Consider the following 23,668-nt stretch of genomic DNA (forward strand, 5'->3'; position numbering starts at 1 on the left):
CATGGTTATTAGGCCTATCTATAGATAGCAAAACTGAGGTTTGCAAGGTCATGTGGACAAAAAATTGTGAACCTGGGATTCAAATCAATGTAGTTCAAAAGTGTGATGCACTCTGATTAACTTTCCCTTATGTATCCACTCACATTCAAACTTGTGGCAGTTAAAAATGCACCTCAAGGGGCGCCTGGGTGGCTCAGTGGGTTAAGCCGCTGCCTTCGGCTCAGGTCATGATCTCAGGGTCCTGTGATCGAGTCCCGCATCGGGCTCTCTGCTCAGCAGGGAGCCTGCTTCCCTCTCTCTCTCTCTCTCTCTCTCTGCCTGCCTCTCCATCTACTTGTGATTTCTCTCTGTCAAATGAATAAATAAAATCTTTATAAAAAAAAATGCATCTCAAGTGATCCCTCTGGGTTTTTGTTGCTAGATCCCTCAGAACCCAAGTCCATTCTATCAAAGAACATTTGTTTTAAAATGGTAACTAGAGTAGATGCTGAGCTTGTCCAATAGAATCAGAATTCAAAACCCACCCTATTTACAAAATGTGAAAAGAGATCAGAAAAAGCTCAAGAGAAAATTTGAATTTCCAAATAGCCTCAAGAAACAGTACTATTTTTAAAAATGCACAATTTAATACTAGAAGAGCTTTTAATTTATGGTTGAACAAAAATCATTTTTTACTTTCTCTTTCCAGGATGCGGTCTAAATTACCATAAGAGATGTGCATTTAAAATCCCCAACAATTGCAGTGGCGTGAGGAGGAGAAGGCTCTCCAACGTTTCCCTCACTGGGCTCAGCACCGTCCGTACGGCGTCTGCTGAGCTCTCCACCAGCGCCCCTGAGGAGCCTCTCCTGGTACAGCCTCCTGTTTATCCATTTATCCTTTTACATAAGAACCTGTGGGCCAGGGTGATAACAGTGTCAATCAAGACAGGGCCCTGGGAGGGAGGACACAGCCAAGGTGTTAATGACTAGGTTTCTTCAGGGCCTGTGCTATAGGTTGGTCAGTGCTTCATCAAATATCCAACAGTTTGAGTTTGCTTTTATCTGTGAGCCTCCTGCAATTAGAGATATGTGAGGTTTCATCGTGGTCATCAGGCCAGAGCAGCACAAATTCATGTGTGACTATTGCAAAACATAGTTTGTTGGAATTTAGAAACCAGAGATAAAAAGAAGTACTTCTCCGAAGATGATTAGAGTACTTTGTGACGTAGCTGAATATTTATTCTGGGAGAAAATTTTAAAATTGCTCTTTAACGTCTTGGCATCGCTAGCATATATTTTGGAATATTGTCAGAGTGACACTGATTGACAAATGCTGAGAGAAAAATTGGACTTGAATACGTTAAATATTTCCATTAGCTCTAAAAATACTTATCATATGGATATCACTTAAATATTCTTTTTTAAGACAGTTAAATTGGATTTTTCCAAACATATAAAACCAAGTAAAAATTGTGGTAATTATGTGAATTATTTAAAATAAGAATATAAGCTAACAGTATGAGACATTAAATTTCCCATATTTACTCCATGTGCCCCAAAGAGTATTACAAAGACTTTTTATAATCTAGCTTTTATAAAAATCAATTAAAGAAAAACATTAAAAATTATTACAACATTAAGGTTAAATTCATCCTTTTTGGAGTAGAAAGAGGCAATAAATTTTGAAGACATCTCTAAAAAAAGGTGTATCAATGAGTCCCTTGTTTGGAAACTGTTTTATTGTGATCTTTATATCATTTAAATTTTGTTACAGCATAAACCAGACATATCGCCCAAATGAATGCCCATTTTGGTAAATAGGAAAATGTTATAGTCTGTCTTCCCAAGACTTTCTTTTGAGACCTTGTTGTATTTTCAGTCTGTCTTTCATGAAGGAAACCTGTTGAGGGAAGGCAAGTACTTAATCCTGCCATTAACTAGAAGAATATCTTATGTTTGGTAACTATTCAAAATGTATGTGTGTGATATTATCCTGTAATGTCGCATTAATGGAAACCAGTGATAGTCTAATTGGAAGATGCTTAAATCAAAAGCTATTTACTTTTTCAAATCATTCATATCAGCTTCCCAATTCTGAAATTCCTTGATTTAGTTTTAATTTTTATAGGTAGTGATTTTTCAAGTTATAGCAGTTACTCTCACTTTTAAGTCAGTCACTGAGACAATGCTTATAGAATACTTAAAAATAAGTTTAAGAAGCAAAATTGTAAATTAATTGTATATTATTTTTAGTTCTTAAAATTTTATCTAACATCCCACAAGAAATCTAAAGCTCTAAAGCCATTTGTTTTTGGACTAGATTAGAATCTAGATGATTAATGCTGAAGATCCTTCTTTTGGATCTATGTTAACTTTTTATAATATATACATATACATCTATCACATTTATATATATACATACACATACAGCCATATAAATAATATAGAACATTACACACATAATTTAGATTTTATAAGTACAAATTGAATTACATATTTAAATTATATGCATGTATATATTTATAAATATATATAATTTATATGTAAATATAATTTAGGTTACGTAACTATAGTCTTTAACATGGGTTTTTAAATCAAATTATTTAATTGCTTTATTTAACCAAATTAAATAATTATTTCATCATTTGAATTACTTGATTACAAGCTATATTTTGCACGAAATCTTGAAATTCATTAGTGCTTTATTGCTGAATGGAAATTCTTATAGTAGAATGCTTAAAATGTTTTTTTAATGTATTTTTTAAAATCCATTTTTAACCATGTCTGTCAAAGAGGCTTATAAGATTGTGACCAACTTAGAAATTTGTGAGGTGAGAAAATACTGGAGCCATAAAATACTTTGAAAGATACTATTATCATAAATTTTCATAACATACTATAAAATGCCCAACAGGTAGCCTTTAAATGAGCAATGACTTTGGAAGTAATATTTGTGACACTATTTGAAAAGTCATGTTTTACACGTATCAAAGCTCTTTGTGCCCTTATGGTATACCTGTTTATCTCTTCTTCTTATCCAATACCTGAGAAAGGAAGCCAACACTGGCCCACTTTGAGAGGGCACATATTTTCTGGTTGTCTTGGGTCATGGTCATGCCTTACCTACTTTATGTAGGGACAAAACCACCCTACCCAGGCATTTTGGAGTACACTGATTATGTCCCTCTTTATCCCTGGGCAAGACATGAAAGGTCAATAATTGCAATTAAAAATTTATAGTAAATGTCTAATCAAAAGTAATATTATGGCAATAATAATAAAACCTTTTAGTAATAGATACAATAAAAGATATTTTTCCATTTCTGAAAAAGACAATGACCAAGATAAAAAGATGGCATTGCAGCATTGCTTTTTTTTTTTAAGCATTGCTTATTAATTCCATTATTCATCCATGTTGCAGTTATGCCATGACAAGTGTATAGATTTTTCTCTCAAACATAAGAAAATGATTTTTCCTGTCCATTGTTGATGGATTATTTTGACTATAAAATCATCATTTCACATACAGATGAAGACACTGGTAATTCTATTAATTTATTAATTTTTGACACATGAATTGAATCTCAGATTTTCATATTACTGCTAAGATTAAAAAAAAAGTATAACAACATAGATCATATGACAGGCTCTGTCTGTCACCAATTTTGGCAGTAAACTATTCATTATAACAACCATGAGGCAGCCCCTCTTTTAGGAAGACCCAAAATGCAGTCAGTTAATGGCATAACAACTCAACAGGGGTATATACCTTTTAGTAAATCATCACCAGTATTAGAAGGAAATGAGAAAAACTCAACAGGTTCTTAAGTAGGATACATTAATATATTCTATCATTATATATAAGTATACTTAATAAGATGATATCCATTTTATATATTTTTAAGAAAATCGTAGAAGTCGGGGTTAGATGATCTTGTCATTTCTGTCTGTTTTACTCATTTTTTTTCATCTTTTTGTTTTAATTTACAAATGTTCTTGTGGTATTTGGGAAAAGTCAAAACCAATTGAAACCATGTTTTACAAGACTTAGTCTTAGACAAAAAGTTGATCTTTTTCAGAACTATGAAGAAGTTTATTTATATCTCATCAGTGTCCTACAAGGGACAATTATAAAAGCTGAATAAAACATAACAGAAGAAAAGAGAACAACATAATACTTGGAGGTACCCAAGAGCTACCAAAGCAATCAGGATTTGAAGTACCAATGTCTCAGAAGGAAGGAAGTCACAGAGAGGTCAATACACCCAACATGCCCCCACAACAAACAACTATCTGGCCCCAAATGTCAGTTGTACTGAGGCTGAGAACCCTTGAGGTAGAAACATGCTGGAGAATTTCCATATTATAAAGTCACAGTTAAGACAATGTAGATTGTCTTAAGCACAAGGCTTAAGTATGAAAAAACAAGGTGGTATTATACAAGAACAGAACAATAAACCAATCAAATAGAATAAAGAGAGTTTAGAAACTACCTGTATGTATGTATTAGCCAACTGATTTCTGACAAGGATATCACTGCTGTGAGTAAAGATGGTCTTTTCAACACATATTTCTGGGACCAATTGGTTATCTATATGGAATACTTGAATCTTGACTCTACCTTACACCATATACAAGATTAATTCCAGGTAGATTGGGAGCTTCAAGGAGATAACATAGAAGAATAGCTACAAGAAATTGGGGTTGGAAAGCTATATATATATATTTTTTTTTTTTTTTTTTTTTTTTTTTTTTTAGACAGACAGAGATCGCAGGCAGAGAGGCAGGCAGAGACAGAGAGAGGAGGAAGGGAGGAAGCAGGCTCTCCGAGGAGCAGACAGCCCGATTGTTGTCAAAGGGAAAAGAGTGAAAAATTGGAGATCATTAAAATTAAGAAACTGTTTTCAGCAAAAAATACCAATGAGTGGAAAGCAAGTCACTGAATGGGAAAAGATCTTTTCAAGTTATCTATCTTATAAAAAACTCATATTCAGAATATACCAAGAACATCTACAAAAATTTAGAAGATAGACAACTCCATTTAAAGATAAGGCATAAGATAAAGATAAGATATATATAAGATAAAGATAAGATATAGATAAAGATAAAGATAAGGCATAAGATAAAAGATACAGGCAAAAAATACTTGAACAGCACTTTATAAAAGAGCACAACCAATAATGTACTTCATTAGTTATAAGGAGTCTAAAGTTAAATCAAGGGGCACCTGGGTGGCTCAGTTGGCTAAGCATCTACCTTCAGCTTGGGTCCTGGTCCCAGGGCCCTGGGATCAAGCTCCATGTCAGGCTTCCTACTCACTGCAGAGCCTGCTTCTCTCTCTCCTACCCACTCCTGTGCTGTCTATCGCTCTCTCTGTCTCTGTCTCAAATAAGTGGATAAAGCTCTTTAAAAATATAAAATAAAGTTAAATCAACATTGAAATAGTTCTACACCAGAATGTCTAACATTGAAAAAAAAACCCCGACAATAGCAAGTATTGATGAAGATATGGAGGAACTGGAACTCACATATACTACTACTGTGTGGATATAAATTGGTTCAACAGCTTTGGACAATGGTTGGCCTTTATCTTCTAAAGCTGGACATATGTGTATCATGTGACTCCATAGTTCTACTCCTAGGTTTATATTCAACAGAAAAGTTTATAGACACATATATTTCTATATGTGTCTTTCTATAGAAAGATTCTATGTGTCTTTCTATAGAAAGATATGTACAAGCATTTTTTTTGTTTCTTGCTTTTTAATTTTTTAGACTTCATTTTTAGAGCAGTTTTAGATTCTCAGCAAAACTGAAAGAAAGATACAGAAATTTCTCGTATACCACTTCTCCCAGCACATGCATTGCCCCTCCCATTATTAACATCACTTGTCAGAGTGGTACTTTTGTTAATACTGATGAGTCTACTCTAACGCGTCATAATCACCCAAAGTTCCACCTCAGTGTTCGATCTTGCTGTACGTTCTTTTTTTGGGCAAATGTATAATTGTCTGTTCATCATTATGATATTATATAAAGTACTTTCACTGTCCTGAAAGTCCTCTCTGTTCCACATGTTCTTCCCTCTTCATGTTCACCTGATTTCTGCTAACCAGTGTTCCTTTTATTTTCTCCATAGCTTAGCCTTTTCCGGAAAGTCATATAGTTGGAATCATATAGTGTGTGTCCTTTCCATATTGGGTTCTTTTACTTAGTAATATGCATTAAAGTTTTCTCCATGTCTTTTCTTAGCCTGAGAACTCTTTCCTTTTAGCATGGAATAATATTCCATTGTCTAGGTATCCACGGTTTATTTATCCATGCACTGAACACAGAACATCTTGGTAGCTTCTACATTTCAGCAATTACAAATAAGGCTACTATAAACATCCATGTATAGGTTTCTGTGTTGACATAAGTTTTAACTCTTTTGAGTAAGCATCTAAAAGCTTGATTAATAGATTATAAGAGTATGTTAAGTTTTATAAGAAACCATAAAACAGTGTTCCAGAGTGATTGTATCATTTTGCATTGCTACCAGCAAGGGATGAGGGTTCCTGTTAGTCCACATCCTTATTAGCATTAGGTATTGTCACTGTTCTGGACTTTGGCCATTCTGATAGGTGTATGATTGTATTTCATTGTTTAAATTTGCATTTTCTTGATAACATATGATGTGGAGCTTCTTTTCATAATGCTTATTTGCTATCTGCTTGTATCTTCTTTTTTTGTTGTTTGAAGATTTTTAAGTAATCTCAATGCCCAGCATGGGTCTCGAACTTACAACCCCGCAATCAAGAGTCTCATGCTCTACTGACTGAGCCAGACAGGTACCCCTGCTTATATCTTTTTTGGTGAGGTGTCTGTTAAGGTTTTTAGCCCATCTTTAAAATTAAGTTGTTTTTGTTATTGTTGAGTTTTAAGAGTTTTTGTATATTTTAGGTAATGATCTTTTATTAGATGTGTCTTTTGCAAATATGTTCTCCCAGTCTGTGACTTGTCTTTTACTTCTCTTGACAGTGTCTTTTGCAGAGCAGAAGTTTTTAATTTTAATGAGGTGCAACTTATTATTTGTTTCTTTCATCAATTGTACCTTCAGTGTTATATCTCAAAAGGTACAACCATATCCAAAGTCATGTAGGTTTTATCCTATGTTTTCTTCTAAGAATGATATAGTATTGTGTTTTACATTAAGGTCCATGATCTATGATTAAAGTTAAATTTTTCTGAAGTGTGTAAGTATGTGTCTAGAGTTTTTATTATCATCATCATTATTATTATTATTATTATTTTTTGCATGTGGAGTTTGGTTGTTTGAGCTGCATTTGTTGAAGAAACTATTTTTGTACATTGTTTGCCTTTTTTTTGTCCAAGATCAGGTGACTCTATTTATAAAGGACTATTTTGGGGCTCATTAATCTGATCCATTGATCTTATTTGTCTCTTCTTTTACCAGTACCACACTGTCTTGATAATTCTAGTTTTATAGAAAGACTTGAAGTCAAGTAACATCAGTCTCAGTCCTCCAATAATATTCTTCTCCTTTAATATTATGTTGGCTATTCTGGATGTTTTTCCTTTCCTCCTAAAGTTTAGAATTACTTTGTTGATATCCATAAAATAACTTGCTAGGATTTTGATTGGGATTGCATCACATCTCTAGATCAAGTTGAGAAGAACTGACTTCTTTACAATATTAAATTTTCCTATCCATGAACATGGAATATTTCTCCATTATTTAGTTCTATATATAATATTACAGCCAACTACTAAAGAAATAGGCAGCTCTCTTTATCTTTCATCTTTATCATCATGTGTTTCTGGTGATTCTACCTTGATAGCAAAGTAGAAAGAGCTGTGTATTCTCCCCCAACATTTTCTTTAAAGTAATGGTCCTATCAAATACTCTGCCAAAAAAAAAAAAAAAAAAAATCCTGATCAGACAATACTGGGAAGTCCTTCTCAGTTCATTCATGTATTGGACATTGTAATATTTATTAAGAACAATTATGGGTCTTAGAAATCTTGGAATAATGAAATCAGTGTTCCTAAATTAACTCAAGTATGGAATCCCTTTTTCTCATAAAACCTAGGTATACCCTATTTGGGGGCAGAATGCACCTTGAGAAACAGTAATTTAGAGGAATAAATGAACATATGTTGCATAGATCATCTTCAAGTATCATGAGCTGAATAGCATTCAGCCAAAACTGAATGCTGATGAGAGCCCTGAGTAAAGGTATTCAGAGCTTACAAATGAGAAGAAAATCATGAACTTTACATATCAGATATGTTGAGGAGCATAAGGATAACACCTTATTTTGGAAATTAAAAAAATTGATTGAGTTCCTCTCCCAAAAAGAAAGCTTTGCCATCTCTATAGGAAAATGTTCCATAAAAGTACACACAAACAGGGTTATAATTTTATCTTGTAGGGACACAGGGCAGGCTGTCCCAAGATGGGCCACTTTGGCATAAAGATTATTTTGAGTTAAAAGCAATCAAAACCCAGCAGATGCAGGAAAAGTTCTAGGCCTCCCCCACAACTGCCTAAATTTACATTGGAAAAGAGAGCCTGTAACAGGAAGAGAGCTATTAATAGAGACTCCCTTTACCTAAGGAACTTATCTGCATAATAGGGCAGCTTTATTTTTCCAGACATCTCCCTTCACCTTCTTGTTAAAACCTTCTTCCCAAAGACCTTCTTCCCTTTACATATCCTCAGACTCTACCCCCTTCATTAACTCATACGAGCTTCATGTTTCCTCACTGTTTTTAAAATTTCAAGTCTGTGTGGATTTTTCATATGTATTCCTATTAAATTTGATTTTCTCCTGTTAATCTCTTCATGTCAATTTGCTTCTAAGTCCAGCTAGAAGGACCATAAGGCAGAGGAAGTTCTTCTTCCCTAACATCCCCAGTAGTCTGTTTGGATCTGTTCAAACGAGCAGTTATTAACCCTGAGTTCTGCACTTGCATCATGTCAATCTAGAAATATAGCAGATATTACTGGGTAACAGTAAATCTTAGCTGAACCTCAATCTAAATGTCCACTACTTCCCAATGTCTCTGATTGTTGAATTAGGATATCAAGGTTCAGAAAACAATGGCCATGCCTTTTTGTTAAGAAAAAGAGTCAGCTGTATTTTGGTTTTGATTTGGGATGAAAACGACATATTCAGTGTAAATACAGGATATGTAGGTCTACTTAACCAAGTTTCTTTTATTTTTCATTGCTATTCCTCTTAAAACAACTTTTTAGAATAACCTTTCTTTTTTTGAGTTGTACTTCAACCTTGAATGAAATCAGACAGAAAACAGTGATATGCAGCAAATACTTTTAAGATGAGCAAAGAATGCACTGTAGGCATATTTCTCTCATTAAAACTTTAACCCACTGTTGGACTTTCCAGGTTTGTAAACCACTGACTAATACCGATTATTCATCAGGTTATTCTCGCCAGCAGGCAGATAACAACTATGTAACATTTGATTACTTTGATGACCTTTTTCATTCTTTTCCCATTGAGAGGATGAATTATTGTGAAGAAAATCTAATCTTTCCCGTAAAGGTCAAAAATGCTTCATTTTGACTATAATTTATTTTCAACAAGGTGAAGGAGCTGTCTTTCATCACTGACATCTTAACAAGTAGGTTTTTTTTTTTTTCACCTCTCCCAACTCACAATTGTAAACTGTGCTTCTGCAGTCTTGGCTTAGTGTCCATAATTCCATTTAAATGTTAAAAAGTGGTTTCCAACTCAGATGTCTCTGTGACCCTAAAGGCTAATTAGTATAATATTTTGCTTAAAAATACATCTATATAAAACATTACTGGTAACGTGCCTTGCTTTCTTCAAATAACATCATTTTCTTCTCTTTTTTCCCCTTTATTCTGCATCTTTGCCTGTTTTTTGCTCTTCCAACTTCATGTTTCAGTCTCCTGTGAGTCCTGGCTTTGAGGTAGGTACTAATTCTACCTGACAGTAGGAATATGCTTCCCCATCTTTTACAAACCAGCATAATGCTAATAGGTTGACATCAGACAATTATTTACATTGACTTTGTGAGAGTAATCAAGTCAGAGTTTAGCTCAGAATCCAACCTGTTGAACTGCAGAAAGCCCATAGGTTTTTCTAGGAAATTGAAAAGGCAGGTTGAGAATAGAACAGAATACAGTCAGCACGCACCTCACCAGTAGCATGTTAACTGAAATGCGTGCATATTAGAATTGTATCCTGAAGACAGGTTCCACAGAACCATGCAGAGTGAGGCCACCATCCCAACACACACACACACACACACACACACATGTTTTAGCTGGCATGGTGAGGTATACAACAAGAACTGCCTGAAGATGAACTTAACTTTTTTTTAAGAAAGGAGCTTTTAATCCTTAATGTATTATCTGTTACATTCTATTTAGTTATTTTTTAAATGGATTGTATGCTAATAGATATATCAGGTCTCAGTCCAAGAAGAAATTATATCTAGAAAATTCACAAATTTTCATCCTTGAGTTTTTAATTAAGCCCCCGCCCCTCCAAAACTGGCCTTTTATTTATCTTAAGCAATTGATAGCCTGGATATGGGGAAAGGCATTTAGATCACATGTTAAAGCAGAGTATACAAGGGTGCTTTTATTATGATAACTTGTTTTGACCAATTGACATGTTAATATTTAGTTTTCCTTATTTCCTTACTTCTGGCAAATTGAGAATTGACATATTATTTTTCTCAAGAGACTATAAATTTCAAATACCACTATTAGTGTCCATTCTTAGATGGTCTTGTTAAAGTAACTCTAACAAAGGAAGCTAATGAAAACACAACTAGAACGTGTTCTAGGTTAAATAGAATTGAGAAGTCAAGATATCTTGATTCATAGGATTATAAAGTGAAGAAATCTACTTCAATAATAGTAAATTTCTGTGTTTGGGCAAAACATGCCCTACTTAGAAAAGTCCAGGGTGAAAACTAGGTAATTTTTTTTATATTCTTGCAAATTTAAATTGTGTAATTTACAATGCCTTCCAGACATAATTTGAAATGGGAATTAGTATCTTTCCCTTCAGACTGTCCTTTGGGAATGAAGCCAAAGAAGAACGAGAAGCATTTTTTCACTTCTTTCTCCTACATTGCAATCAGGAAAGATCATCTAAGGGACTGAGGGAGATAGTCTACTTTTATGTGAAAGTTATACAACCTAAAGGCCACTAGGCTTTCACAAGATGGCTCCTGATGCAAATAAGATGCATTTTCAGCACAAGCTGTTGTTCTTGAACTTGTTTATATCCAGTTTGTTGAAAAGATAGCAGACTTTTGTCTTTATACTTGCCTTGGAAGAAAATGATGCATAAAATTCGTGATAGTAGTGTAAGTTGCAGAATTATTATAAAAACCTGGTCACGGTTCCACGCTCGTGTCCTGGTCAATTAACGCTTTTAGGTTTATAACTCTGGAGTGTGAAAGCATACAAAATTACTTAAATTCTCTGCTTTTATGTAGCTTGCATAAATGGCCAATGTACAAATAGTTATAGTATATATGTCTTTGTAAAAGCTTCCTGGTGTTATAATGCAGTGATATATATTAATTTTCTTAATCTCTCCAATGAGTAGTTTGTTTTCATTTCTTTTATTTTAGACATAGCTGAAATAAGCATACGTATGTTTTTGTTGTTCATTTGTAAAAGTGTTAGTAGGTTTTCCGGTCAACATTTGTTGAGTGTATTTAGTAAGTTATCTTCTTAGAAGACAAATGGACTGAAGACTATATACAATTTTTTGCCAAAGGGATTTTCAAAAAGTTGTAAAAGTTTAACTTTATAATCTTGAGAAGTACAGTGTATGAAAGGTTTTACTGCCTTACATTCTTCCTGACAATAGATTTTATCAGTATTTTAAAAGGTTTGGTTTTGTTTTGTTTTATTTACTAATTTGATAGGTGAAAAATTTCTGTGCTTAAATATTATTTCCTTATTGGAGGATAAACAGCTTTTCATATATTTATTGGCCATTTGTATTTCAACTGTGGTAAATTGCCTATCTTTTTTCTGTTGAGCTGCTTATTGGTTGCTGAGAATCTTTATATATGATTAATCCTCTGTTCATCTGCGGTGAAAGCATATTTTCAGTTTCCTGTGTGCTTTTGCTGTCTTTTCCCACACTGCTTTTAGTAGAATGAAGCAGAATTTAAGACAGTGTTGTCCTTTGCAGTCACAAGATATAGTGATGATACATTGTTTTAAAAAATAAGTTGGGTCTTATGGAATTTTCGAAATTTAAAGTTTTAAAATTATTTTAAAATATCTTTCAGGAATCATTTGCTATTATTGCTTTGAAGTTAAAGGGCTCTACAGAGAATCTATTTTTGGTAAAATTAAATGCTTCTAGTCTAGTCCTATGGTAATTCCTAATATTCAGACCGCCTTACAGAAATTATTAGGAAATAAGTTGCTAATTGCAAAAGTTTTCCTTGTGTTTGACTGTTTTATATCCTCACCTTTTGCATCCTTTAGTTTTTATGAAAGTTAGATAATATTCAGTTTAACTTGTTATTAAGGGTGTATATTTTCTAAATAATAATTTGCCACAAACTGCTATTACTTTTATAACGTTTACTGACTCACATTTAATTACATAAGCATTGTATTAAAAGGAACTCATGCCTGAATACTTTCCTAGAAAAATCTCCCCCACAAATGATTCATTCAGTTACTGTTTTTGCTCATTTAAAAAAAAAAAAAAAAAAGACAAGAAAATACCAGTATTGAATTATCTATCAGTTACTGGATATCCTGATACCCTTTATCATAGTCCAGGTAGATTCTTTTCAAATGAGCAAATAATGGGGGGGGGGGCTATTTCTAATCCTGAATGAAACTATGATGATATTTCTGACCAAATAAAATATTTTCCAGGATATTTTCCAAAGTAGAAGAGTCTATGTAGAAAAAAAGACTTCAATTGTTATTACTCTTGTGTTCTGGGGTTCCTGGAATCCTCATGATTCATCTGAATTAAAAAAGTCATTTTTCCACTGAAATATGCACCATAACGTCCATGTAGTACATTTGCCAGATATTGCAAGGTTTCGTTTGATGATTGTGTAAACTATTTCTCCAGATTCAGACCTGGGTAGTGTGTATGTTCAGTGAGGAAAGACATCCAAGAATTCTTGAACCAGCACGTCTCCATCCTCTGAGAGTTAGGAGAGTATGTGCAGTGGTGGGTTTGTCAGGAAGGAGCCCTTCAGTAAAATTAAGAGTGTGTGGTCTGCTCGATGTGTTACTAATCAGCTGTTGCCTAATTTCATTCACCATGTCCGCCTTCTATTAATTACATTGCTCTGTAATATTAAGTACATGTATATTATTAATTCATGCTCTGAACAAAAACTTCCAGATGTAACTCTAAATGTAAACACTCGGGCGTGTTCTTCATGAACTCCCCCCTGGGAGAGGGGCATTTACCACTTGCCCACACTTATAAGCATATCGGTCTTGGGAACTAATGGATCTTTAGAGCAGGCTCTGACTTTTTTAATTCAGATGAATCATGAGGATTCCAGGAACCCCAGAACACAAGAGTAATAACAATTGAAGTCTTTTTTTCTACATAGACTTTTCTACTTTGGAAAATATCCTGGAAAATATTTTATTTGGTCCCTTAGAAAAGGGACCATGGCTTTCCTAACTCTTCCCACAGCCAAGCCTTAAGACACAAAACACTGGTCTCTACCTTGCCCTGCAAAACAGCCTCCACCCCTTCTTATCAATAAGAGACATTTGTTTAGTCTATTGTCATGCCAGACCTAGCCAGATTTCAGTCCCTTCTCATTTAATTCCTGACCCATCACAACTACAGAGGTCCTAGTGGGTTCTTAGCTGACTACTATGGAGAAAGAAAGAAAGAGAGGGAGAGAAGGAAGGAAGGAAAGAAAAAGAAGGGGAGGAAGAAAAGAAAGATTACTCAATGTTAACTCTGAGAGCTTGTGTCTTCATGAATGTTTCTACTCAAAAAAAAAAAAAAAGTGAAGTTTTATCTAAGAGAAATAATAATGAAGTGTGAGGAAAATGGAAGATTAGAATTGGTGTTATGAATTACACTTCCAGAAACTTGAGAAATAATTCAGATTCTAACGTATTTTATCTGTGTTCTCAGAAATATTTAGATAGGTGATTTTACTTCAATCATTAGACATGGTTTTCTACCATTCTATTTGATCAGATGAATTCCTCTCTTCCTTCTCAAGAAGAGTGAAAATATTACCATTTTGATAATAAATATAGTGAAATGCAAGATGAAACAATGTCCAGAAGTTAGGAACAAATATACTCTTGCCCCAAATAGCCCAGTGTTTTGGGTGCTAACTATTTTTCTGTAGCTGAGCATTGAAAATACTATTGAGTGGTATAATTGTATTGAGGTTGTGCTTTCTTGTATTTTTTAAACTCAAAATTGATGGGAAAAAGTCTCATCTTCTTCTCTCTTTTTTAAATGAGTAATATTAAAATCTAGCTCTTGGTTCTACCATGTTTCAGAAGCACAAGTGTGCATACACACACACACACACACACACACACAGCGCTGTGTGTTCACCATTCACTGTTATAGGTTAAGAGTCTATAAAACACTATAAAATTATCCTTATGAGGCCTTAAGTTACACTTATTTTTGAAGGGAGAGGCTAACCTTTATAGCCTTGAACTGTGTTTATGGCGTGCTTTTCCAGCTTTTCCTTGGTGTCTCTAAGGCAGTAGTCAGTGTGACAGCCTCTTTCCAGATCATTTCATTCAGCTTTCCTGTGAGTTCATAAACCCAGAGCAGGCCCCTGTCAACTTAGGCAGGATCAGATACTATGGGAATGGATGTTCCTGACATCACTATTCTTGATTTTTCCACATAATCTATTTACCTTCTGCTCTATTTTCTATGTGTAGACCAACTCTGACATTTGAAGCCCCAGAGAAGAAACTGTTGACATGCAAAATTATTTTCTTCCTCAGTGAAAGTGCTCCTTTTTTATTGTGTAAATTTAGAGTGCCTGGCATTAAGGTCACATTGCCTTCAAGTAAAAAGAGAGGTTATCTTCTGTTATGTTTCCTCTTTCCTCCAAGAGCCCACGATTTGTAGGGTGTTGGTAACTGACATTTTGAAAGAACAGTGCATGCAATTTGCAACAATTCTTGAACCGTCTGGTGCTTTCCGTGCAAAGGGTGGATTGCTTAAGCAGATAGTAAGGCTTCTTTACCCTTCATTTCTGTTCACCCAAAATAGAGTAATGCAATAAAAAAGTTAATGTAACTTTCACGATTATTTTAGCACTCAGGAAATCCAGACCACCTTGTATTTTTAATACAAGATTATACATATATATGTTATTACCATGAAAGCTTTCACAAATTGCAACCAACATTAAGAAATGCATTCTCCACTGTAAAATATGGCTTCGGTCACCACTAAGCAAGGGCACACTTTTTTTTTTTTTTTCCTGCCATATAGCAACTCTTTTCACTGTTATGGAAAGGTGTTGATTAGCTTTTATTTATGCTATATATATTTAGGGTATCCAACTGAGTGAGGAGGCAAACTCATTTATCTGGCATACTTGGCAGACAGTTCAAGGGATGTAGAATCAGAACTGTAGCAGAACAGCACTGAACAATCAAGTCGCCAAACACCCTAACCTCCCTGTACTCAGTGAAGTACAGGGCATGGAAACATGATTGTTCCTCTATGAATTCCTTTTCCCAGCGGTCTTCAGATGTGTATCGTTTACCCAACAACTGGTCTGTGCGGGAAAATCCCTCACTCCTTGTGTGTACCCCTGGGGATAAAAATATATGTTTATAAAAAATAAAAAGTTAAAAAAAAAAAATAAATAAAAAAAATAAATAAATGGTGATGAGAGAAGTTGATCGTTTCTTTTTGCTTCAGAAAGTGGTTGGCCTCAGGGGCGCCTGGGTGGCTCAGTGGGTTAAGCCTCTGCCTTCGGCTCAGGTCATGATCTTGGGGTCCTGGGATCGAGCCCCGCTTCGGGCTCCCTGTTCAGCAGGTATCCTGCTTCCCCTCTCTCTCTGCCTGCCTCTCTGCCTACTTGTGCTCTCTGTCTCTGTCAAATAAATAAATATATATATAAATAAAATCTTTTTAAAAAAAGAGAGAAAGAAAGTGGTCAGCCTCAGACTGTGCCTTCACGGTGATGTTTTACTGGCAGCATCTCGGGGTAGGGTTAGATAAGCATTTCAAAGAGAGATTAAAGAGGTATCAGAGTATGTAAAAGAAATCTCCAAGTTGTCTCAACATATTCATAGCAGGATTCACGTCAGGGTCAACACGAAATGCTTATTCTTCAGGAAGCCTTTTTTCTGAATGACCACCTTTGCCTCCACCATGCGGGTGGTTTCTCTTCTTGGAACCTCCGTATATATGGGCACTTAATCTATGCAAGATGGCATTTCAGAAGTTGGTGATACAGTGATGAACAAAATCATCAAGATGCTCTCCTCATGGCTCTTACATTATATTGAAAAGAAACAGTAAAAATCCAATATCCAAGTGGGTGAATAAGACAGTCGTAGGCTGCAGTAATAGCCCTGAAGGAGATAGGATGGCGTGCCAGAGAGTAATAGAGTGTGAATGGGGAGTGAACAGTAGGCTGGGTGGTCTGGAGATCTCTTGGAGAAAGTGACATATGAGCTGAAATCTAAAGAATAAAGCAGAACCCGGTATGCAGAAAGAAGGGAAGAGCACATATTGTGATTGTTGATAGTAAGTTATTTTGTATCCAGAACTCTACTGGATTTAAGGTTACCAGGCACAGAGATTTATTTACTGGTCTTTCTCTGTCCTGCAGCATCTGAATTCGGCTTTCAGGTAAGATTTGCCCCAGGACGCCTGGGTGGCTCAGTGGGTTAAGCCGTTGCCTTTGGCTGAGGTCATGATCTCAGGGTTCTGGGATTGAGTCCCGCATCGGGCTCTCTGCTCAGCAGGGAACCTGCGTCCCCCTCTCTCTCTCTCTGCCTGCCTCTCTGCCTACTTGTAATCTCTCTCTGTCAAATAAATAAATAACATCTTAAAAAAAAAAAAAAAAAAAAAAGATTTGCCCCAGGAAACACTTGTTCAATTGAATAGATCAATCATGTTGGCAGGAAAAGAGAACTATCGTAAGGCGCTATTCCACACAGTTCTTGGAATGATAGTCCAAAATGCTAGATCTTAAAACTTTTGAAATAAAGAATTTTTGTTTGGATGCTTTCACATAGCTGTGCTCATATCTTTTAAGTATAACAGCACCTGAGTAGGAAAGTAGGCAGACAACTGGGTGATGCTCATATAACAGAAGCTGTTTATTCATCTAGTCATTCTGTTCTAGAAAACATGCATAACTCAGATGCTCTCCTCTGAGCACAGACAAGCTGGTTGAAAGTCTCTTCTGTAGGTCAAGGTTAAGAGATTCACAATATTTTCACACTGCATTTTGGCGTGTGCAGAACATGTTATTACTTAATTATTCTCACTCTTCCCCTCCCCCCAAGAATTCTTCCATCATAACTTAAGTGAAGGGAAGAAAATACCTTCTGCTTTCACATTGGCATAAAACCAGGGGATGTGAGAGCTGGGAGGGGCTGAGGAAGAGGAGTCACTGTTATTACCCAGCACGGGACCACCTGAATTCAGAGTTCCGCTACCAACAGGCTGTGTGATCTGGGCCAAATGATGTGACCTCCCTGAGATTCAGTTCTCTTATTTGTAAAAGGGGGTCATAACACTAGTGGGCATGAAGTTTAAATAAATTAGTGAATGTGAAGTGCTATGAAAAGAGCTTGGCACGTATAAAGTTTAAAGAAAGTGTTTTATGTCATTGTCTAGTTCACAGATCTGGGAATCTCCATGGACCAGGTTTATTCCCCAAGTGAATTGACAGGCACAATGAAATTTTTTCCAGGGTTGCCAACATTTAGAAATAGAGTTATTTCATAAAACAACTAGATTTTGTTTTGTTTTGTTTTGAACAACGGAGAGGCCTGACAACACTAGGCCACATGCTCACATGGCAGCTATCAGCAGTGTATGAACAGTGGCCATTCCTTTTATTCTGAATCTTCCTCCAATTTTCCAGAGTCTCCACCACTCCCTATTACATCCCTGATATTGATACTGATAAAATTCTGTATTGCAACCTACAGGTATTTGAACTGTCCCTCCCTTTCTAGAGCAGAAGAGTTCTGACAGATTTTGTATTTGTGTTGGATACGCAAGTAGGAGTGAGGAACAGGCAGATAAGTACAGAGAGCAGTTTGCAATGAAAAACATTCCTTAGCCAACTGTATTCTCTTAAAATTGAAATCCTGTAAAGCAAATACGTCAAAGTTACAACCCATATAATACTACATTTAAAAAGAGGCCTGGGGCGCCTGGGTGGCTCAGTCAGTTAAGCATCTGTCTCTGGCTTAGGTTATAATCTAAGGGTCCTAGGATTGAGCCCCACATTGGGCTCCCTGCTCAGTGGGGAGCCTGCTTCTCCCTCTCCCCTTCTCTCTCTCTCTGCCTGTCCCCCTGTTCTTTCTTTCTTTCTCTCTCTCAAATTAAAAACAAAAACAAAAACAAAAAAAACCCACTTTTGTTAAAGGAGCCTTATATGATAGTGTGTACTTGAATTTCTCTATTGAAATGTCACATCTATTATTTCCATGTAGTTACTTCTTGAAAACATTATTTCCATTCAGTTCAAGCAGGGTTTTTGTTTATCATGTACTGGGCACTTCTTCCATTAACAGAGGACAAATATGATTAAGACAGTGTCCTTCTCCTATTATCTATTAGGATCTATTGCCTAATGATTGAGACAAGTCCAAGAAGGTTGTCAACATGTATGCTAAAGCATTCTCTACTTTTCTGTTCTCTTTAAGTCAAGGGGTGTATATGTCACCCCAAATCTATTCCCAATATGAGGCTGTGAAGTGAATTTTAGTTAATATAAATATATTAACACTGCAGAAATTTTCATTTGAACCAGGCATTTTGTAAAGTGAGGTGTATCTTCCAAAATCTTATGTCTAATTTTTACATCTTTGGCAATCAGCAAACGACAAGGAAAGGCAACTCTTCCTCCTCTGTTTTCTAGCTTTACTAATGCAGAGAATTCATTTTCAACTGCTAAGTGGAATATACCTTGTTGGGAAATGGTTTCAGAGTCCTGTTAAATGTTAAAGACGGGCTGGCAGTTGGAGTTTCCATAATGTAATCTAAGCAATCATTTCCTGGGAAGGTTCCAAACTTGCTGAGTCATTAATTTAGCATACCAGGTTAAAAAACAAGTTCAGTCTGTAGAGAAGTGGGGTATATTATCTATGTGAGTAGGTGTTCAGTGCATGTAGTTTTAACTTTGGCGGTAATTGCAAATGAATACTTTTAGCATAAGAATACTACAGATACTTTACAATACTGTAGACTTAAAAATTAATCTCTGCAATCTTTATTTCATCTCTAATCCTGGCTTTAAAAATCAGCTTTCATAATTTTTCTGTTTTCATATTCTCTCCGGTCTGTGATGTGATACATCTTACACTGAGAACAGAGAAGAAATCTTTACACTTTGCATCAGGTACAATTTGCCAAATCACATCGTTTATACACAGGCATCCCAATACCATACTTCACAGTTGTGTCGAATCTCCCAAAAGCTGCGCACCTGTAACTTGATCTAAACTCTTCACAGGAAGAGAACAATTCATAATACCACTGGCTAATGTAGAAATGTAGAAATTTTTAGAAGTACATTCTCTCCTGTGTGTGCTTGCCATAATTATAGAGAAGGGAATTTGAGATCTGCTCTGTGAGTTTTGAGCCAGTTTTTGCTGGGAACACAATAATGAACACAATAATGTAGCTGTTCCCTTTGCAGAGCGTTTCCACTTTCCTCACTATTCCCATAAAAAAAAAACAATCATTCTGCAGGTTGCTCAGGTTCACCCCATCCATGGTGGCAAGCTGGAACAGCAAGTAACAGTGGAAGATAATTGAAGCAGCATTTAGTTACCCAGTAAAACCTCCACTAGTATTGATGAGTAAAGAAGAATTTTTCCCTTTATCAGAGTTAACTTTAAAGAAAGATCTTATGGGACAGATCTGGGTGGCTCTCTCGTTAAGCATCTGACTCTTGATCTTAGTTTCATGAGTTCAAAGCCCTGTGTTTGGCCCCATCTGGGCATGGAGCCTACTTTAAAAAAAAAAAAAGAGAGAGAGAGAGAGAAGGAAGATCTTAAAGGACTGTGCACATGGTAATTATACAGATAAATAAAAAAATAAAATGAAGTAAGTTAAGGAAGAAATGAGAGAAGACTATTTCTCTTTGTTTTGTATGACAATGTGTCAGCAGGCACAAAAGCCCGGTTCTTTGACTCACCGCTAAGTCTAATTTCATGTTGAAGTTATTTTAAAGACTAAGCTAGTTGGATTCAGATCAGTGAGATTTTGTTAAGGATCGGTTTTTTTTTAACATTACCAATTTCTAAATTTTGCCTACTCTGTAATTTGATACAACAAACAAAACTGTAATTATGGCTTTTTGGTGCACATACCTTCAAATAAAACTTCACACAATTGAAATTACTTTTTTTGGCTTAAAGTGGTAACTGAATATTAATTATTAAGGGAAAATGTATCACTGATTCTGAAAATCCTTGGGAATATTTGGTTTGTGTTCACATCATTAGAAGCGGTTTTGAAGGGATGATTGGCAGGATTACAGAAAAGTTTGTTCTTTAAAATTTACATAAACAATGGTGAATGTGTATTACAGGCAATGCCTTATTTCTTAGACTTTTGTTTGTTTTACAGTCTGTTGTATATCAGTGAGGGCCTTGCTTTGCATTTTGATTGAAGAATGGATAAATATAAGCACTTATAGAGTTATCAAATAATGACCCAGTCTTCTTTCTTCGCCTTAGCTTCTGAGATTTGCATCCTCATAAGGGAAAACACATTCATCTGTGTGTGTGTGTGTACACTCCAGAAACATAGACTATAATTCTGCAAACAAAATTTCCAAAGCCTCTCCCATTCTTCCATTCCCAGAGAGTGTGTTGTCTAGTAAAATTAGATAACACAAGCTCTTTCCAGCAGTAGATCAGTTCCCACATAAGTCACCATGCATGCAACCCAACTCAAGATTTTAAAGCTTTACTTTTTAATTTAGAAAATAGGCCACATTGAAATTAAGTAATGTATTTGGAACTATAAGAAAGGTAATGATACATATTTCTGGTTGTGATGCTAGCTGATTTTAATTTTAAAATGTCATGAATGCCAGGAGGGCATTCTTTATTAATGCTATTAAAACCTTAAATTGCTATTAAATTTTAAGTGCTGTTGAAGTCCTAATTTCTGACACTATAAATTACAGAATTTTTGAGTTGTTATTCTGTGCCGAGCACACATGCAACTGTGTGAATCTCACCATTGCCTGAATGTGTGTATAATACAGTCTCTGGGCTACAGTGACAGCTAACTTCTCTTCTATAAACTCACATAACATTTTAAAATTCGGGTTGCAATCCTGCCTTGAAGGTGATAAAGGAAATGACTTGTAGTTTAAGGCAGTGTTTATGTGAATATTACCGTGTTGGCTAAGAAGAAGACATTTCAATTTATCAGATTGCCTCTTGCTTTTCTGACTGACTTTGCTCCGCGGTAAATAGTCCTTTGTGAAATGGGTTCTGTTACCATAGCCTAGAATTAGGTGTCTTAAATTAAGGAAAATAGTTGAGGAGTGATTTGGTCAGCTTTTCATAGGATTTTCCAAATCTGAGAACATTATAAAATGCGACATCAGATCAACTTTTATTCTGAGTGTTGAAACTTTCCAACTATGGAAAAATATCAATTTTCATTTTAGTCTATACTTAAAACTGGCCCGTTAACTACAGTTACTAAAGAAGGACACATAAAACTGAGACCTAACCCTATGGATTTAATTATTTTTCAATTCCATTGAAGATACTTATTCGGTATATTCGTGATTCTGGTCTGGAAAACCTTTGGCATATCATTATAAGCTCCTTAAACTTCTCTGGAAGAGTTGAACTTTCCAGAGTAATTATCCTTTATATCCTATAAAGGATATCCCTACATATCCCTATGTAGAACTTCATCTCAAGTTTCTTTTTATTGTAGCTAGTAAATCTGCAAATCAAAATACCCCCATTTGGTAACAAATCGTGCTACCTTTTGGTGCATTGAAATAGGTGGAAATTTACAAAAGTATGATTTTCTTCTCATCTTGTCAGTAGCCATTCCAAATCAGAAGCTGAGTAAGGTAATAATATAAGGGCTCTGGAGGCAAACAAATGGAAGTTCGTGTTCTGGCATTTAACTCAAAAGAATATATTTAAATTTTATGGGCTTAGATACCTTGACTTTAGATAACAAAGCCTATCTTGTAAGTGTCTCACACAATGATAGCTGAGGGTAGAAGTTTAATACACGAGATCTGTCTTATAACTATTAAAAAGTAACTCAGTTTCTCTTTTATTCTGATAATTCTTAAGTACATTTCCATGATATCAAGAGCTACATGAAATTGCCCAAAAACATAGAAACACAGTTAATTTTAATTCATTTAAGTAAAAGAGAAAAAACCTATGTACTGGACTGATTAAGTAATTTTAAAATGAAACACAAGAGTGCACAGATGTGTAATTATAACCAAACACCCATATTTGTGTGTCTTGTATAGTCCACTAGTTGCTTTGTTTTTAATTATAAAATAATAGTATCATTTTAACCCTTAACTTTCTTTTGTTGAGGAATAATACCAAGCCACATTTATTTTTTCTTTGAGGAACTTCAGAGGAACTGTAAGCACTTTTTTAATGATGTCATATGCAGAATTCCTTGCCTTTTTTTAACCATGTACATGTCATACCTCAAAAAACATCAATGAAATGACATGTGTAGTGGGGTAAAGTACCATTGTGTGTTTGTTTTCAACTTTATACTTCTATATTGCAACTAATTGTTACTTTTTAAAATCCCCAAATTTGAAAGTCCTGGAAATCAGGTTCAAATATTCTGATCTCTAATTCTCTTCTTTTTAGACTATAAAAATAAGGTAATTCAGATGAGAAATAGAAGGGGTATTAAATTATATTAAATAACAGAAACACGGCTTTAGTTTATTTCTTTAATTTCCTTATGGACCATCACTAAGCAATAAAACAAAACAATTAAAAAAATATACAGATAGATATATATATATCTGTATGTTTATATGTATATATACATCAAGTCACCTTTTACATCTTATTATCCTTTATTGTATTGCAAAAATAGCAAAAGTCACCATCTGAGTCCTTTATTGGTCGGGAGAAGAGGTCAAATTCTCAGTCATACATTGGACGACCAATTCAGCTCGACAAGATTTTGATGTCTAAGGTGAAAGTGCCACACACGTTCGTCATCCACTCATACACCCGGCCCACCGTGTGCCAGTACTGCAAGAAGCTGCTCAGGGGCCTCTTTCGGCAGGGCCTTCAGTGCAAAGGTGAGAAGGATCTTGTCCCCCCTGGACATTTGTCGCCAGCGACACGTTGATTTAGAAAGTAGTCCTCATCCGTTTGAAGTCACTGTTCTTTTACTTAGTCCACAACTTCTCCTTCTGACAAGTGCTTGGTTTTTGTTTC

General features: G+C 35.3%; 1 protein-coding gene across 2 annotated transcripts in view; it reads left to right on the forward strand.

The window, feature by feature from the left end:
* PRKD1 (protein kinase D1) overlaps window positions 1-23,668 on the forward strand; it is a 303,790-nt gene that overhangs the window by 223,739 nt on the left and 56,383 nt on the right. Inside the window, exons 4-6 of one of the 2 annotated variants that reach the window (XM_082737949.1) lie at window positions 689-849; window positions 9,919-9,942; window positions 23,319-23,529. In XM_082737949.1, coding sequence (XP_082594075.1) covers window positions 689-849; window positions 9,919-9,942; window positions 23,319-23,529 — 396 coding nt within the window. The remainder of the gene's footprint in view (window positions 1-688; window positions 850-9,918; window positions 9,943-23,318; window positions 23,530-23,668) is intronic. The other variant, XM_082737950.1, reaches the window with a different exon arrangement.

Source organism: Mustela nivalis (assembly GCF_964662115.1).
Source record: "Mustela nivalis genome assembly, chromosome: 6".
NCBI classification, from domain to species: domain Eukaryota; kingdom Metazoa; phylum Chordata; class Mammalia; order Carnivora; family Mustelidae; genus Mustela; species Mustela nivalis.